At 40.7% G+C, this 17,855-nt stretch overlaps 1 protein-coding gene across 10 annotated transcripts in view; it reads left to right on the top strand.

The window, feature by feature from the left end:
- Positions 1-11,473, top strand: part of EBF3 (EBF transcription factor 3) — a 121,627-nt gene extending 110,154 nt beyond the window's left edge. For 3 of the 10 annotated variants that reach the window (XM_048311705.1, XM_048311706.1, XM_048311707.1), the window contains exons 14-16: positions 1,173-1,361; positions 1,825-2,022; positions 8,557-8,956. In XM_048311705.1, the coding sequence (XP_048167662.1) occupies positions 1,173-1,361; positions 1,825-2,022; positions 8,557-8,588 (419 nt within the window). In that variant the 3' untranslated portion in view covers positions 8,589-8,956. Of the gene's footprint in view, positions 1-1,172; positions 1,362-1,824; positions 2,023-8,556 lie in introns of all 10 variants that reach the window. The other 7 variants (XM_048311709.1, XM_048311710.1, XM_048311711.1 and 4 more) reach the window with 3 other exon arrangements.
- Positions 11,474-17,855: the final 6,382 nt, after the last annotated feature.

The following is a 17,855-nucleotide window of genomic DNA, read 5'->3' on the forward strand; positions in this document are numbered from 1 at the left end:
GTTAATCCTTCACCTTGTTGGCTGCTTTTGGCCTGTTCTTGCGAGCTGATGTCACCGCTGTGTCCTACCTCTCTCTGTCCCCGTGTCTGAGCGTGGAATGAAATGCTGTCTTTAACTTTCTCATAATATTTAATTCTCCCTATTCTTTTGTTTGCTGTTGTCATAAAGCATCTCCAGTGGGGGAAAAAAAAATAAAATTGGCAAAGTGTAGAAAGCTCTTTGTTATTCGCAGCAAATATACGGTGTGTATGGTTGGTTTATAAAATAATTATGTCTAGGTACCTCCACCTGGTTTTGGAATATTTACACAGATAAATCTAATTTGATGTCTGTGATTTTAAAATACTTTGTTTGTAGGCATGTGTGACATATATGTTACTAATAAAAGTAATAGTTGATTTAATTTACCTGTTGTAATTGAAAATGCATGTAGCATATTGCATTTAAAATTAATTTTGGTACTAATGAAAGGAGGGAAACAGGATTATTAGATATGTTCAAACGCATTTTTTTTTTTGCTTGCAATGTAATTATTAAATTGATTGCTCAGATAGGAACAAACTGTTGTTTAAAATCCTGATTCCGCTATGTTTCCTCTTCTAAAAAGATTGCCTTTTAATGCGTTTCCAAGCTAATAAGCCTTATAAAATTCTGTACTCGCTCTTGAATTAGTTTTTACTGATGGCTACACCTTACGACAGCTTGTTGTTAGCATAAAAATATCAATCACAAAATGAAGACCCCAAAACAGCCTTTTAAAGTAAATCACCGCAACAAAAAAGTTTTTCTTGTCAGCTCTGGCATTTGAAGGTGTGGAGAGGCTGAAAGTTCACGCAGTGTGTTGGTACAAAGCGGGACTCGAGCCTGTTGATAATTGCTCCTAAAGACAAACGTGAAGGCACCTGACACAGCTGGATCGAAGAGAGCTTTTGTTGGCTGTCTGTGCTAAGAGGAGAGACAACATAGAGTGCTCGCGGATGATTTAAGTAGGGTTGGCGTGATAAGGTTATCTCAAGCTGCAAGAGTTGATAGGGCAGTGAGAGACAACTCAGAGCAAAGCTGTGCAATCAATTAAAACTGTGTAATATATGCTGCATGAGGAAACCCCCCAGCCCTAAGTCTATCTTATAAAATAACATTATTTTTTTGGGGTGGGGGGGTTTCTAACACAGTAGGTTACAGTCGCAACACAAGCAGTGTTTCCCCGCGAGGATATGTTCCCAGCAGTACTCCTCAGCAGTCCAATTACAACACAGTCAGCAATAGCATGAATGGATATGGCAATGCCGGCATGCCCAATCTAGGTGTACCAGGTTCCCCTGGATTTCTTAATGGCTCCTCAGCTAACTCTCCTTATGGCAGTAAGTGTCTATTTTTGGTAACACATCATCATATAGATTCATATTTACTACAAAATCAACTCCTTGCATTGTTTTGATTTCCTCTATTGTCAGCTACTGGATAAAAGGAGGGGTGACTCTGGAGGCTGGACGTAAAAATGAAAATAATAAATTGATCTGTTTGTGCCAGAATACAATCTCAGATAGAGAAAAAAAAAAGAAAAAACAAAACAAAACAAGACAAAAAAAACCAAAATAAAAATTGGACTGCGCAATTCGTAACAAAAGTCCAACACAAAAGAGTTTGCCTGTTATCCAGAGAGTGGCCAAGCCAAGGCATTTCATTTTTATTTTTTTATATATATTTTTTTTATATATATATATCTCTATATATATTTTAAGAGGCAAGGCCCTATCACTCTCTTTTTCCGTGTTTGCCGTGAAAACCTCAATCTGAGTCCTGATTATTTTTGCTTTATTGCAGTAGTGCCGTCAAGCCCTACCATGGCAGCCTCTTCGGTCACCCTCCCTTCAAACTGTAGCAGTACACACGGCATTTTCTCATTCTCACCTGCCAATGTCATCTCTGCAGTGAAACAAAAGAGCGCCTTCGCTCCTGTTGTCAGGCCCCAAGCCTCTCCTCCACCATCTTGCACCAGTGCAAATGGAAATGGACTTCAAGGTGAGCTGGATCTCTCTCAATTTTCTCTCTGTTGCTTCTTTCTTTCTTTTTTTTGGTGCTTTCATTCTCGGGGAGAAAGGTACCTGGCTGGTTTTTTGGTGCTCTCGTAGTGATGCAAAAGCAGCGGGAGAAGCGGGATAGTGTGAAGAGTCTGCTGAGATTTTCAGGCTTTTAGTTCATTTTTGATACTTGCATTAGAGAAAACACCAGTTGTTTTTCTGGCATTTTCCCTTAGGAGTTTGTGCCTTAAATTTTTAGGGAAGACTGTATCCCTGAATGCCTCTTGGAGGGTTTGTGTACTCCTGGTGTTTATATGTTTTCTGAACACATTTCTGTGGATGTTTAAACCCAGCAGTGTTCTGGCAGGACATGGTGTGATTTCTTCGCTTTATATAGGGTGCAGTACTGATTTTACATATGTCAACTTAATGTAAGTCAGGTTAAACTTTACTCAGTGGACTAAGCTTCCCTGGACTAGGTAGCCCTGTGTGCAGTGGTTTGCATGCTCTGGTGGTCCCAGCTCCTACTGTGGTGTTAGAGTGGCTACATCCCTAAATGAACTAAGTATTTTAATTAGGGAAGGCAATTTTAATATTTTGCCTTTTTATTTTATTTATTTTTTTAAATTCATGTGATTTCATGGGGGTAATGCAATCAGCTGATAAATCAGTGACAGAATGTCTGCGGTCGCCTGTTGGGGGTGGGGCAGGAGGAATTATGACACAGTGTGAGAACGAAAACACGAACAAAGAAGTCACCCTAAAAAGGAAGACTCATGGCCTATTTTGGCACTTTTAGGGGGTATTTTGACGTGTAGAATGTGAGACTGAAGGTGTGTTAGAATCATTGGGAAGGTTGGTTTGCCTCTGGTGGAGTCTCAGTGAACGGTGCAGTAAATTGAAACACTTCAGATCCCCTTGAAACCAGGAAGGGCTGAGGACACTCTCATCCCGGAGGTCGTCGCTCCTCTTGACTTCCCCAGTTAAGAAGCAGCAGCAGCACAGGATTATTTATTCTTCTTATCGCCATGACATCCATAATCCAGCCAGCACTCACAGGAAAACAGATGAGGAATATTGTAATTTCCCAAAATAATTCTGCACACCTGCATTTTGCGGGGTGCTGAAGGCACTTTGGAGAGTTATCATCCCAGTCCCGCAGAACTGCTTGTCCACCCTAAATCCACACCAGGACCTCAAAATTAATCTTCCTGTAGCTTGCTATTAACTTCTTGGCCCAAAAAAACCATCTGAGACCTTGTTATGCACTCAGGTCAACAAAGAGCTGAGAATCCAGATACACAAACTCATTGTAGCATGACTATTAAAGGAAAGGATAATTAAATTAACAGTTTTTTGCATATTTCTTTAGTGGAAGCTTCACTGTGTTACTACTGTAAGTAGGAAACTATATCCATATTCTTAGAAAAGATAATCCATTCATAAAATAATCCAGTGTCCTACTTTCCTCTTTTCATAGGAAGACACTGGTATGAAAAGCAAATACTGGAATAAAATAACAAAAAAAAAGGAAAAAAAGGTAATAAAATGAAAATAAATGAAAATAATAAACATCAAATAATAGACGAAAATAATAAAAGGAATAAAAAATAAAATAATCATATAAATGTGGTAACACATGGCTAAGAGCTGAGGCAGCTCTTCTGTAGCGAATATTCCTATATTTGTATTTGTATCAACTAATTGATTTTGATTTACTCTGAAAACCACAATTATTTAAAGATCTAAATTAAAATTATCTTAATTTCTCTAATTTCAGCATGTGAATAAAGGGCTTCCTATCAGATACTCAAGGTTTTATGTTTTTTAGAGCTCTTTACTTAAGAGCTCTAGATTACCTCAAAGTGGGGTTTTAAGGAGAGCTGGGAGGGCTGAATGCCTGCACCAAGCACCCAATGTCCCTTAGCACCTCCCCAAGCCCCCAGTAACCACACATCTCCATCCTCAGGAACAAAATGCTTTTTGTATAAAGCTCAGATGATGACTTGGAATCAGCCAATACCAATTTTGTTAAACAGGTCATGAATTTAGCTCTTAAGCTGAGCCCATCCTTGCTTTGCTCTAAGCTTTTTTCATGCCCAGAGAGCCCAGTGAAGACCTAATGATGCCTTCAACCCCTGATTTTCAGATGCTGCAATCCAAGCAGCAGATTTGGTGTAATCCTTTTGGGTTTTGGATCAGCATCTGAACTGAAAATCAAGTGTTGAAAATAAATAGATAATAAATAGACAAATAAGTAATTAATTAAATAAAAACTGTCAATTTTCCTCTGTCAGCTGAAGCTGAATAATTTTGTGTTGAGCAGAATGACGCAGAGAAACAGGCAGAATGTCCTTCTGGTCTGGTAATTAGAGCAGCGACTTCCAGGGTTGAGGCAAAGAAATTGCATAATTTATGCAAAGTAGACAGCACCACGAGGTGATGCTCAGTATTGTGGGAGCTAGGGAACTGATGTGGGATCATAGACTCCTGGTAGGTTTTGGGTTGGAAGGACCCTAAATACCATCTAGTTCCAACTTAGAGCAGGGACACCTCCCACTGTCCCAGGCTGCTCCAAGCCTGGCCTTGGGCACTGCCAGGGATCCAGGGGCAGCCACAGCTTTCCCTGTGCCAGGGCCTCAGCACCACCTCACCTCTCTCACCCAGGAGTCCTCTGTGAGTTCCTTCAGCATCCCAGCAGAGGCACCATCCCTTTGTCCACCCAAAGCTTTGAGTCAATTCAGCCTGAATGACAAAAGGCCTCAGATTGGCAGTGCTTCACCCCGTGGTCCTCACAGATCTCAGCCACTGCCTTGGCCTGAGCTGCAGCCAGAGCTGAGGGGCAGGACAGGGATGAGTTTGTCAGCTCCTTCCTTCATTAGACATCACCAAGAAAAGCCACCAGCACTCTTGTGTTGGTACTTACTTACACTGCATTTGATACATAGAGTTCATTAGGGAGTTTCTGCTTCTTCCTTCCTATTTTTGCTGTCGTTTGTTGACATGGAACTCTTTTTAAAGTTTAATTAGTTGCTTTCTGGACTCTGTACAACCACCTCGAGAGTTTTCTGATCAGCACATTTTATACTTTAAATTAAAATACAGAGTTCAAGAGCTGCAGTCCAACGCAGCTGAAGTTTTTTTGGTGATCTTCAAGTAGAGAGCCTCATTACAGAGCAGGATGTGAAGGAGCTGAGCGACAGCTGAGCATTGGCACTGTTAGGAATGGTCACATTCAGTCAAACCAAGAGGGCAGTAAGAGCTCGTGGTCACTGGTGTTGTATCAGAGGCAAATCCTGCAGCTGGTGGATAAGGAGGGACTTGGATAAGAATGGATAAGGATTCAGATGAAGGTGGTCCTTTTGCAGGGATTTGGGGGTTAATTGCCCCGTTCCTGGTGGGTAAACCACTGTAGGGTATCTCTGTGTGGAAAAATGCTGCTTGTGGCACATCTAAGTTGGTGGGAGCAGCAGAACTATGGAGCTCCAGCTGGACCTCAGGGCGATTGTTTTGTCTCCTGACAAAGAATTAAACAGAAGTTGAGCTGCTCTAAACTTCTGGCTTGTGCTGATGTCACCCTGAGCATCAGGACCACCTGAGCCCACCACACCAGAAGCAAGATGTTGCTGCCTGTAAGCACAACCCCAAAACCCTCCCTCTGCTTAGGACCTACTGCCCAAGAGTGAAGATGGAGATGTCTGTAGATGCCCCTTCTTTTGGAAAGAGATCCAAGACACCTTCTAGTGGAAGGTGTCCCAGCTTGTGGCAGTGGGTTGGAACTAGCTGGTCCTTGAGATCCCTTCCAACCCCATCCATTCTGGGATTTTATGATTCAGTGATGAAGACAGAGGTTAAGAATAAAAAAGACAACCTGGGGAGATCTCAGAGAGGTCAGGGTGGGGGCAGTGCCAGCCAGGGCTGATGTTTACTTCTCCCCCTTGCTGCACCCATGCCAGCTGCCCGTCCATCCTCAGCCAGCCGGTGCCTAAGGAGGGTCAGCACGCAGAAGCTGCGGCTCTTGGAGGAAACACCTCTCTCTCTGCTGCCCCCAGGGCCTGACTCACTCCTGTGAATAAGCCTACAAAAAAGGGCTTTTGGGCCCTATCCAAAAAGTCACAATCTTGTTGACTCTGCATGACCTCCATAGTCTATGACCAGAAAGTCAAGTACTCACACAATTTTTTAAGAGCAGGATCCTACCATGTGTGTTCCTTAGGGCAGAGAGCCTTTTCCTGTTTAAAACAATGAACATTAAAGGTAGAAAAGAAATTTTTTAGTGAGAGACTACTGGCTCACTGCAAAGTTGGAAGTACAATATGTGCTCAAAATTTGGTTTTCAATTGTAATTTACTTTCTATAGATTGTGAAAGATATTGCTCTCTGGTTATAGGACTGTAATGCAGAGCAAAAGGCTCTCTATATTCTTTTAAAATTGCATCCTGCTTAATTTTCTGGTCTTCCTCCAGATGAAAGTATTAAAATTATTATTAAAAAACTCACCAGCTCATTTTTCTTTAAGAAGGCGTTTGGTATCAATTTGCACAGCAGGAAGCTCAGTGCAGAAATTCACAATTGTCAAAGATTGCTACTAAAATAAATTGTGAAATACACATCTAGAGCATCAACCTTGCGCCCCCCTCTCTGACTGTGCTACAAAGAAAATTCAATAAAAATGGTTAAATTAAAGAATTGAGGTCTTTTTTCTTTCCCCCAGAAAAATATGGCAGCAGATAATCTAAATTTTCACACGTCAGAATCATAGAACGTCTTGGGTTGGAATGGACCTTAAAGATCATCTTGTTCCAGCCCCTGCCATGGCAGGGACACCTCCCACTGTCCCAGGCTGCTCCAAGCCCCAGTGTCCAGCCTGGCCCTGGACACTGCCAGGGGTGGAGCAGCTGATGGTGGAATTGCAGCATGAGGCACTTGAGGACATGGCTTAGTGGTGAACCACGACAGTGCTGGACTTGACGACCTTAAAGGTCCTTTCCAACATTAATGATTCTGTGACTCCATGACAACTGTTCCTTAAAATGATCTCCTGCACCCCCCAGGTCAGGTGCACCCCTGATAACCAGACTGGCACGGTGATAGATTTGGTGCTGGCTGAATCCCACAGGAGAAGCCAAGCTGAGAGCAGGGGTTTGGCAGGTCCAGACACGGGGCGAGGTCATCTGCTGGCCTGGGCTGATGAAGTGTGGAACAGAGGGGATTTAGTGAAGTGTTGTTTTTAAAGGTTTTTGAGGGTGGTCAGGCCTTGGAAGAGGCTGCTCAGGAAGCTTTGGAGTCCTCGTCCTTGGAGGAGTCCAGGGAAGGTCTGGATGTGGCACTCAGTGTTCTGGGCTGGGGACAAGGTGGGGATCAGGCTCAGCTTGGACTTGGTGATATCGAAGATCTTTTCCAACCTAAATGATTTTGTGATTCTCTGAAAACATGATAAGGAAACTGAATATTTAGGGTAGAAAGGCTCTCTGCCCATATATCCACTATTACGCAGTTAAATTTTGTAGCTTCACTTGCTGGCTAGGTTTAAAAAATTCATTATTGTAACTGTTGCAAAATCATAACTTCAGTTTTGATTTTGACATATTTGACAAGTTTAACTGGGGAGAAAAGTGGCAGACTTGGAAGACTTTATCCTGCTCCAAGAGCATCACCTGAGCTGTGTTTTAGAGAGGTTTAACCCCATCCAAATCCACGGAAGGCTCTGTCAGAACTAGGGGCTGCTCCAGGTGCAGCTGCTGGAGCAATGCTGCTGGTGGTTGTGTAACCTGTGAAATGTGTACAGACCCAGCTCTTCCAAACCGTAAAGCTGCAACAGCGAATCTGAAATAAATTAATATTGTTGAAATTAATGAACTGAGAAATTGAAGTTCACATCGCTACACGAACAAATTTATTAATATCTGTTGTACATAAATTAATGAGAAATATCATTATGGCAAAAATTAAACAACACTAAAATTAAAGACTGTCTAAATTACGCTTCTACCAAAGAGTTAACCAGGAAAAAAACAGTGGTTGTTGGCATCTCAGTCTTTATCTGTTAAAAAACCCCAGGAGATGGCTGGTCAGGGCATTAATATCATGTCTTTCTATGGTGTTTGATCTCTAGGGTTGGGAGAAGGTTTAGAGTTCTTGGTTTTGGTCTTGGACAATCCTTGGTTTGCTCAGTCCTGCTTTCACCATGAAGTAGAATAGTGGAAAAGGAGGTTTTCTGCCCAGGGCATGAAGTGGTGATTGGCGGGGATGTCCCCAAGGGGTGCTGGTACAGCCAGAGGAGCTGTCAGGAGCCTGGAGGGAGGTCGAGCCTGGGGAACTTGGGGGGTTCTGCCCACAGAGCTCCTCTCTCAAGGAGAGGCCCTTTGGGGTGTGCTTTGCTGGGAGAAGTGGCTGTGGTCCTTGCTCTGGGGATGCCGTGGAGGAGCCTGGCTCTGCATCCTCCCGCCCCGTCCTGCCCGTGGTGGCTCTGAACCCGACGTGCCTCAGCCCAGCGTGCCAATAACAGCTCCTTTTCTTCTCTTTTTTCTTTTAGCCATGTCCGGGCTTGTAGTCCCGCCAATGTAAAGTCACTTTTGTTTACCTACCGTAGCACCAAGCTGCAGAGGATGGGCTTAGGGGACAAGTTTAGTATATTAAGACATGCTGATGGAAGCAGTATCTTCACGCAGAATCAGCAACAAATCGAAATGCTACAGGAAAAAAAAAACCCACAAAAAAAAACCCCACAAAAAAAAGAAAAAAAAAAGACTTTGTTTAAAGATTTTATTTAAACTATTAAGAATCTACATGCAAACAACCTACTTCTTCATGAACAATTCCATTTTATTGACTGAATTTTTCTCATATTTTCACATTTCTCAGTCCTGGAGAATAAGGAAAAAGCGACGCCTATTTTGTATAAAGTTTCTGATTACGTCTTGGCTATGTCTAGTACTTGCTATGTGTTGGGAGAAACTTTGTGGATGCACCATTTTGATTATCATGAAACACTGATGAAAAATGCCTCCGAACATTTTTCTGTACTCATAACTAGATTCACAATGGTTGTGTATCTCTATAATGTGAAATATTTTTTTGTGGTGGAAAAAAAAAAGGGGGCCAAGGAGGTTATGAGCCATCAAACTGGAAAAAAAAAGAATAAAAAAAAAAAGGATGAATATATGATTAGAAAAAAAACCACACAAAAAACCGGGGCGTGGGGGCGGGCGCGGGGGGGTTTATCGTTGCTTAACTTCATCTTAATGAAATGGAACTTTGTAACTTATTGTAGTTAGAAATTGTAACTTTGATATTGAATTCTCTTGCCTTCAACAAGCACACTGACAGAGAAAAAAAAAAAAAGAAATTGCTACTGTCTGTTGGTTTAAAAAAATGAAAAAAATATACTTCCACTGCTAGAGCTTCCTGTTAAGCAAGTGTGATCTGCAACATTTTTTCAACTTTTGCTAGCACTGTATACTATTGCATTTTAGGCTACTGTGAAGTCTATGTTTCTTGTACCAGAAAATTGTCCTTTTGACTTCTAGATCCTTCTTCCCTAATGTGTTTTGTATGTGGTTATAAAATTGTAGACTTTTGTGATTTTGCCAAAGTTGTAGCTAAATATTTATACACTTGTCTTGAATTTTTTTCAGATCCACTTAAATATTTAGACAAAAAAAAGCAGATTTTATTCCTTATGAAGGCTATAAGGAATAAAATAGTCTTATCCATTGCAACACTTTCTTTCACATAAACACTTGCAGTCACTAAGGGAATTTATTTTGTAACATATCAACTATAAATATTGTATTTATCTTTGAAATTTTGTATATTGCTTTTCATCTTTTTTTTTTTTTTTTATGTTCTTGTATGTATTGGTTTTTGTCCTGGCCTGGTATCGTGATGCTGAAAATAGCATTAAGCCAAGAACTGTTGCCTTCATGTTTTTCTTTTAAATAAATCAGTGTCCGTGCATTTCATTTGTACTTCATAAGGTTGCTATTGTTTAGCTTTCCATCCTTCTTTTTTAAATTTTTTTTTTCAAAAATTCAAATTCATTGTTTATTTTTATATTATTTTTAAGTTATCAGAACAAATAATTTTGAAAGAAAAAGTCGTTTGTTGTATAGTCAAATCAAAATTGTGCCACATGGCTGTAATGAATGCTAGTAGAATATGTGCATGTGATACAGCCACAGAAAAGATGAATCTATTTTGTGGTTGCATTTTTTTATTTCCTTTTTTTCTGTTTGTTTTTTTGTTTTCTTTTTTTTTTTTAAATTTTATTTTTAATTTTTTTTTTTTTTTTAAGATTGTAAAAAGTCATTTTTAGCTGCCACCCATGACTTTGCCACATAGCTGAACTGTGTTTACTGGAAAAATTCAGAGGCCTAAAGTTTAAAAATAAATTCACTTCTGATGTTTTAATTAAAATGTTTGCCACATGAACTTCTCTGATGCCTTAAAAGTGAACTTCTTTGAAGAACTTTTGTGCTGTTTTATCACAGGCTTACACCACAATTGTTAATCACGACTTCATTTGGATGATTTCTGATGTAAAAAAATAAGGGGAAAAAAAGCACAATCCTGGTATACAATTCTGCCACTCCTTTACGTGTCGATTTTCTGCTGCACTCTGCATTCTCCCAAAGCCTGCACTGCTCAAAACCGTGAAAGGTTTCACGGGAAATCAGCATCACACCGAATTTTTAATGTCTGGGAGTTGTTTATTTAGGTTTCTTGGGGTTTTTTTAAGGGAACTTTTTGTAATCGACCCGTAGCCGACTGTACTTTTTAAACTGGAATGACCTCCGGCGTATTCCGTGGCTCTCAGTGCCAAATCCAGCGAGAGAAACGTGGAGTTGTTTTTATTTTTACTTTGCACTAAATCCTTTGCCAGCGCAGCACTGCAAAGCACGTTGCAAACTGCAGCAGAATTCACCTTTTAACCAAAAAAGGAGGGATTATTAAAAAAAATTATTATTCATCATTTTTTAAAAAATTATTTTTAATTTTTTTTTCTTTCTGGGCAAAAAATAATGCACATTTTAGTCAAGCTTTTCTGAAAGGGTTTAGAAGAACAGTTCAGCGTAGCACAGCTCTGTGAGCACGGCCAAGGCTTGGCTAGGTGGGAAAGCCCGAGAAGTCACTTTGGAACTGAATTGCCTCCGTTATATTTTGTCTAAGTAAGGTTTTGCTCTAAAAAAAGTAAAAAAAGAGGTCACGTGTACATGTTAAGAAAGTCTGCAAGTTCCTTCATAAATGCAATCTGTTTGTGTTTTAGATTAATTAGTCAATGCACTCATCGCTTCATTGTCTCCAGACGGAAAGCTTCACTAAATGGTAGATTTTACTGTTAAAGACCCTACAATAAGATTGTTTTATCTGTACATTTTTTCATATATTTAACTGTATAAAAAAATGTTCATTTTACACAATATTTAATTAAAGTATTTCTTGTCTGTGAATTTCATTTTTAGTAATTTTATCTGGTTTGATTATTAAAAAAAGTGACTAAACACGAAATGAAAAAACGCAACACTGGGGGTTTCATTTCTAAATATCAGAATTTTTATTCCTTTGTTGTGAAAAAGCCCAAATCCTTGACGTGGTCTTTCCAGTTCCCTGGGAGGAGGATGAGGAAGGAGATCTCTGCTCTGCAGTGGCAATCACTTGTTGCTCAGCCTTGGTGAAGTATTTATCCAAAAGTGCTCACTTTTTGTGAAGATAACAGCAGAATATCTCTTTTTCTTATTTAAACAAAACTGTGCACTTCAGACACCCTTTTTGTAAAGTAAAGATAACAATAGATTTTTTTTTTTTAACTATTTTAATATCATATTGTAAAGGTCTGTAAACAGGAAAAGTTATTTTAAACAAAGCACAACCCAAATTTTCCATGTGGTGGTTTGACACTGAAGGTCGGCGTGCTCATCTCTTAACTGCTGCTAAGGAAGCAAATGCTTTGGTTAATTATAATACTGAGCACAAATATTTCATCCTCTGGGCCATAATATGTGCAATGCACATCTAATGGGTACAAAAATGTATTTATAATGAGGTGGGCACAGCTCCGCCTCCCAGTCAGAGAAGTTGCAAAGCTTTCCCTGCTGTACAGGTCTGAGTTCCCCACCCCAGACGCCAAATGTGCTCCTGTATCCTTGTGTGTGACCAGCAGCACCAAAAAATGGGTATTTCCACAGGAATATGGGTCTGTCAGAGGAATGTAAGTGCCTGTGGTGGTAAAACAGGGAGTTTGTTATGGAGTTTGATCTGGTCATTAATCAGAGGGCTGCTGACAACTTTGAGAGGGCACTGAGGTACTCAGAGCTCCAAAGCAAATGGATGTAGTGGTGCATGTGGATACAGTGCCAAAGGACACGCTGTGTGTCCCAGCCCCTCCTCGGCTGCCTGTGCTTTAGGGACGGAGTGAGGAGAAGGTGAAACTCACTGTAGACACAGCCTACAAAGAAGGAAAACCAGGATTTTTAACCATGTTTCCTTTCTTCTCCAGTATTTCCATAGTTTTCATGTCTGATGGAAACACATTTGATGAAAACAGGTGTTAAAGCTGCAGAGCACTTTGGGTTATTATTATTATTATTATTATTATTATGATGCACTGAAAACTGTTCCACTCGGAGTGTGTGTCTGTGTATCATGTTTAAACAGTGGCATAATCAGATGCATCCCACTAAAAAATAATCTGGTTTTTAGGGATGAAAGTCTGGACGATGCCCACTGGCGCTTTTCCTTTTAGTTTTATTTCAAAGGTTTGAATAATGAGCATCTAAATGGTTCCTCTAACTTTCAATGCAAGGAAAATACAAAAGGAGAAAACCCACATATGACAATTCCTAGAGCAATCCACCACCTACGACACATCTGGGTAAGAGCCCTGCTGAGGAAATATGTTGTGTCAGCCCACAGTGAGTTTAGACATAGGAAGATGATAAAAATTCCTTAATGAAAAAGAAGGAATAAGAGTCTCTAAAAGTACACGCCAATTATTGCAGAGCAGCTTTTAAAAGTCTTTCAAGCTTTTAAAGATTATTCAAAGCACTTGAAATAGGCTTCAATCTAATGCCTCATTTCATTGCATTAAACAGCCTAGTTAATAAAGAATCAATATATTCAAAGGGCAAGGTTATCTTTTGTCTATAAGGGGTGGTGTCATTCTGAACCTTTTATAGTTCAAATGCTGAAAAAGACCTCATGAAATCCATACTCATCAAGTGGGTCAACTAGAGCAATAAAGAGGCCTCTGAAAGAATGGCTGCACTCCTTTAAAACAACTATAAGTCTTATCTCCCCACATAGTCCTCGCCAGGCTCTGCCAGAAAATGTCAATTTCTCATCAAGACAAGAGGCCTGGCGATAATTTTTTTCCAGAGAATACACACAATTAGGAGAATGCAGAAAGGCCCCACCAGTGATTTGTAGCTTATTATGTCAGCGGCAGGCTGCGATCCGCCGCTAAGCAGATAATAAGGGCTGTTGATAACTGGAGTGTCAATGCAGCCCGCAATGAGGGTTGAATGTGAGCCCTTGTGCTGCGCCTCCCTCCTCGCGCAGATCGCGGTGCCGATAGCGGCGCATCTGCCAGCCACCGCCGCCCGCCGGACCCACAATTAATGCCCTGAATAAACTGCACAAAGGAGTGAGGATTCTTTATACTCTTTGAGACAATTCCCTGTTTTACCCTTCAAGGAGTTCTTTTATGCGCGAATAAGGTTGCTTTTAATGAAATTGAAACTCATCAGAGGAAATCAAAACCCTCAAATCAGATTACAAATTGATTTTTTTTTTTTTTGGCTGCTTGTCGTTGTTCGATGTAGTGCCCTAAGTTTTACAGGAAGAGAAAGCACCCAGTCAGGAGTCAGGGCATGCAAACAACCTCTAAACTAAAGCATACGAAGGAGGAATGTTCCAAAAGTCCCACAAGTCATAAAAAGTTTTAAAAAGTTGCTGGTATCATTCCAAACTCTATCTCTACCCAGATACTTCATAACATACTAAAGTTGTAATTAATTCAACTGTCCTAGAACTTTAAACTGTAGAAATCAAATAATGAAACCCAAGCCATCTCCCTTTCTCCTATGTAATGCTAAACTTCACTGTTAGATAAAAAGATCAAATATGATTTCTCAGTGCTCAGGTTGAAATTAACTGGTGGAGGAGTTGAGACCTCCTGATGTGGGACCCCACTTCAGCTGGTGACATTGCTTTGGCCAGTTGGAATATGACAGTGGCAGAGGTGATACAGTCGTGATTCTATTCTATTTCTTAAACATTTTATTTCTTAAATATTTAAACAAGGCAACAGTTGCAATTAATAGTTTTCTCTTTGTTGACTTTGTGCTATTACTGAAAGGACATAATGAATTAAAGGATGAAGTTAATTAGTCACAAAATGGTACATTTTTGGTGCTCACAAAGCTTTTAGAGGATTTTGGTTATGTGACTGTTTGCATTTATCTTGAAATAAATGAAGCTGTTTGAGAAACGACTTTGTAGCAAAAGACAGCAACTACCCCCAGAACAGACCCACCAGGGTGGTGAGGGTGCAAGTAAATCATCTGAAAGCTACTTTGCTTCAACAAGACAAAAATCACAGATTTCCTACTGTGTAAAATCTAAAATAGAAAAATCAAGTTAAAAAAGGAAACTGAGGCTGGATTTGGTGTGGGTAACACAGCCAGACAAGAATTGCCCTGTATCTGTGAGGAAGCATGGGATGGAAATACTAAGGGGAAGATGGAAGAAAGAAGAAAGGAGGAAGACGTGAAAAAGAATTGTACAATGAAACCCAATAAAGTTGTATTTAATGACTTCCTTCCTTGTGCTGTGGAATTCTGTTGTGGAAGCAAATGCTTGGAGTGTGTCTGGAATGGTTTGGGTTGGGAGGGACCTTCAATCCATCCAGTGCCACCCCTGCCATGGCAGGGACACCTCCCACTGTCCCAGGCTGCTCCCAGCCCCAATGTCCAGCCTGGCCTTGGGCATTGCCAGGGATCCAGGGGCAGCCCCAGCTGCTCTGGGCACCCTGTGCCAGTGACCAGTGACCCTTTTCCTCCTTAGGACAGCTCTCGCTCCAGGCTCTTGTGTCCGCAGACATAAAAGAAACTGTAATGAGTATAAATAACAAAAATAATACCACCTCTAACAACCATCTCAAGCCTCTTTGGGCTGATCAGTTCAGTCTCTGGTGCTTCTTCCCCTTTTTGATTTATCCACGTGTCTCATTTGAGTAGGTCACGAATCCAACAAACGCTGTAGTGTCCCAAATATCTCTACAAGGACTTGAAAGGCTTCTCCTCAACTATTTCCTCGCTTACTTCATCCCTTAAGCACAGCCTGAACAGATTAGCAGAGGCCAAGCAGTGGCTTGGGACCAGCCACAGGCTCAGATGGACCAAGGGGTGAAGCCAAGCCCATGGGTGAGGGCCGTGGGCCTCACAAGTCTTAACAAATCTTAACAAATCCCTGGAGCTGTTAAAGCCTGAGCAACAGGGGCCCAAGGACATCAGTAAAATACAAACAGAAATAATGGGTTTTTTTTAATGGGAAAGCTACTCAGGGACCTTTCAGAGGTCTAAACCAGGATTAACTGGGCCAGACCTGCCGAAATACCTTACAGAGGTCCAAGCCAAGCCATCCTTGCCCACCTCAGTCCCTTTCCAGAGCTGCACATCCCCAGCCAGCGATTTGTTAAGGCCCTTCAGCAGCTCAGCCCTGAGGAGTGACAGAGCACAGGGAAAATACAGACTGAGAGCAGCATTTTTAACAAAACATTGTGTCCTGGAACAACCTTCTTCAGGGTATTGCACATAAAGATGTCCAAAATGCTCTGCTTTTGATGGTTGTAAAAGGCCATGACCAAGTAAGTGGAATGGCTAAAAAAGTAATAAATACATAAATAAATACAGAAATAAATAAAAAGTTGAGCAATTAGCTACATTTACATAACTGATGTACACCAGAAATCTGATATAAATAATTTTAAACTTGGTTTTCTTTTATTTTTTTTTTTTAATTAGCGTGGAAAGCAGCTACCAGAAGCAAACATCTGCTCATGCTGGCCAGGTGCAGCCCTCAAGTATTACAAAAGAACCTACGGGAGTTTTATCAAGAGAACAGTTTTTTGTCCCAAACTGTGTGATGGGGAGGGTTTATTCAGCATTCTTCTGATGTCACAGAATCACAGAATGGTTTGGATTAGAAGGCACCTGAAGGATCACCCAGTGCCACCCCTGCCATGGCAGGGACACCTTCCACTGTCCCAGGCTGCTCCCAGCCCCAATGTCCAGCCTGGCCTTGGGCACTGCCAGGGGCTGAGGTTGACATTTCACCCACCAGTTTGGATCAGTGCAGAGGCTGCCATGGGAAGGAGCCCAAGGAAAAGAGTAACATAGATAAATAATTCAGATTAAATGCAAAATAGGTTTAGGCAGATAACACTTCCTGAGGTCATGTCAAGGTGGTTCAGATGACTGGGCTGGCAGGATCCAGCTCAGCACCTGGAGTCAGAGTTTTTGCAGTGACAAACTTGGTCACAGCAATTTCAGCAACAGCAGAGTTGTGTTGGGTTTTTCCTCTTCATTTCAACGTATTCATCTGGTGCAGGTCAGTGACTAATTCACTCAGAACTGAAAACATGATTGGGTTTTGGAAGAGCAGAAAATGTGTTTTCCTCTCCCTATCTATGAATAAAAAATAAATTTGAAAGGATAAGATCTGCTGGGTTTTAGTATCTTAAGGATGTGATGATCACAAACCACCTATTAATTTTTTTTTACTATAGATAATAATATCTCCTTTGCATATTAACTTTATCAGTGGAATTAATTAATGACATTTATAATTCAGGTGCAGAATATGCTCCTTGATTTTGCACCCGGCACTATTTTGGTAGGTCTGGTTAACTGATGAAATTAATGCTCCTCTCACCACAATGGTACTGAACTCTCATTTCCATCCAAAAAGAACTTGACAACTCATATAATAAAAAAGAAATGCAACATTCTGCATTCTCATCCCTACAAAGATATAAACCACATAATCAGATTACGAAATATAATTGCATACATGGAGCTAAATAAATTAAATAATAGGGAGAGCTCCATGAACAGCCAAAGGAAGTGCAAATTCAGGAACACTCTTAGATTTGAACAAAACCAGTTAAATTTGTTGATAATGGGAATAATCTCCCCTTCGGAGAATGAGCTGACATTCTCAGGGAAAAATTAATAAAAGATAGATCAGATGGTACATTTTCCCTCATTTTCAGTGGAAATCATATTTGAAAACCATCTTGAATGGGGATAAGATTGAATTTTCTATAAATTTTGAGGGAAACAGACTTGTGGTTTTCTCAAAAAAATATTTTTGTCCTTCCAGTCAAGTTTTGGATTCTTTTCTTCCCCCCTTTCTTTTTTCCTTCTTTTTTATCCCTTGCCATCCCCCTGAGTGGGTGTTTGGGGCAGGCTGGTGAGCAGCTGGGTGCTGGGGGAGCGATGGGAGACACGGGGGGCTTCAAACCCGAATGTATGCCTAAATAAAGTTATCCTGTGAGCCTCAGCCTTTTGACTTTTCCTCTCCTTTCACAGAAATCCACCCTTCTTTTTCCTTCCCTTGACCCATATCTCCCTGAATTGAGATTTAGCAATTACACTCATTATGCTGCTTATTCAAACCTCCTCGTGTGTCTCGGTCTCCCAGCAGAGCCCTCCCATCACCAGCCCTGTTGTTTGATCTGGAACTGAATATGGAAACAGTAAAATCTGGGATCAATACACATTTCCACTTCCATCTTCCAAAGGTGCTGTTGGGAGAAGCACTGATGCCCAG

The sequence above is a fragment of the Corvus hawaiiensis genome, chromosome 8 (genome assembly GCF_020740725.1).
Source record: "Corvus hawaiiensis isolate bCorHaw1 chromosome 8, bCorHaw1.pri.cur, whole genome shotgun sequence".
Lineage (NCBI taxonomy): Eukaryota > Metazoa > Chordata > Aves > Passeriformes > Corvidae > Corvus > Corvus hawaiiensis.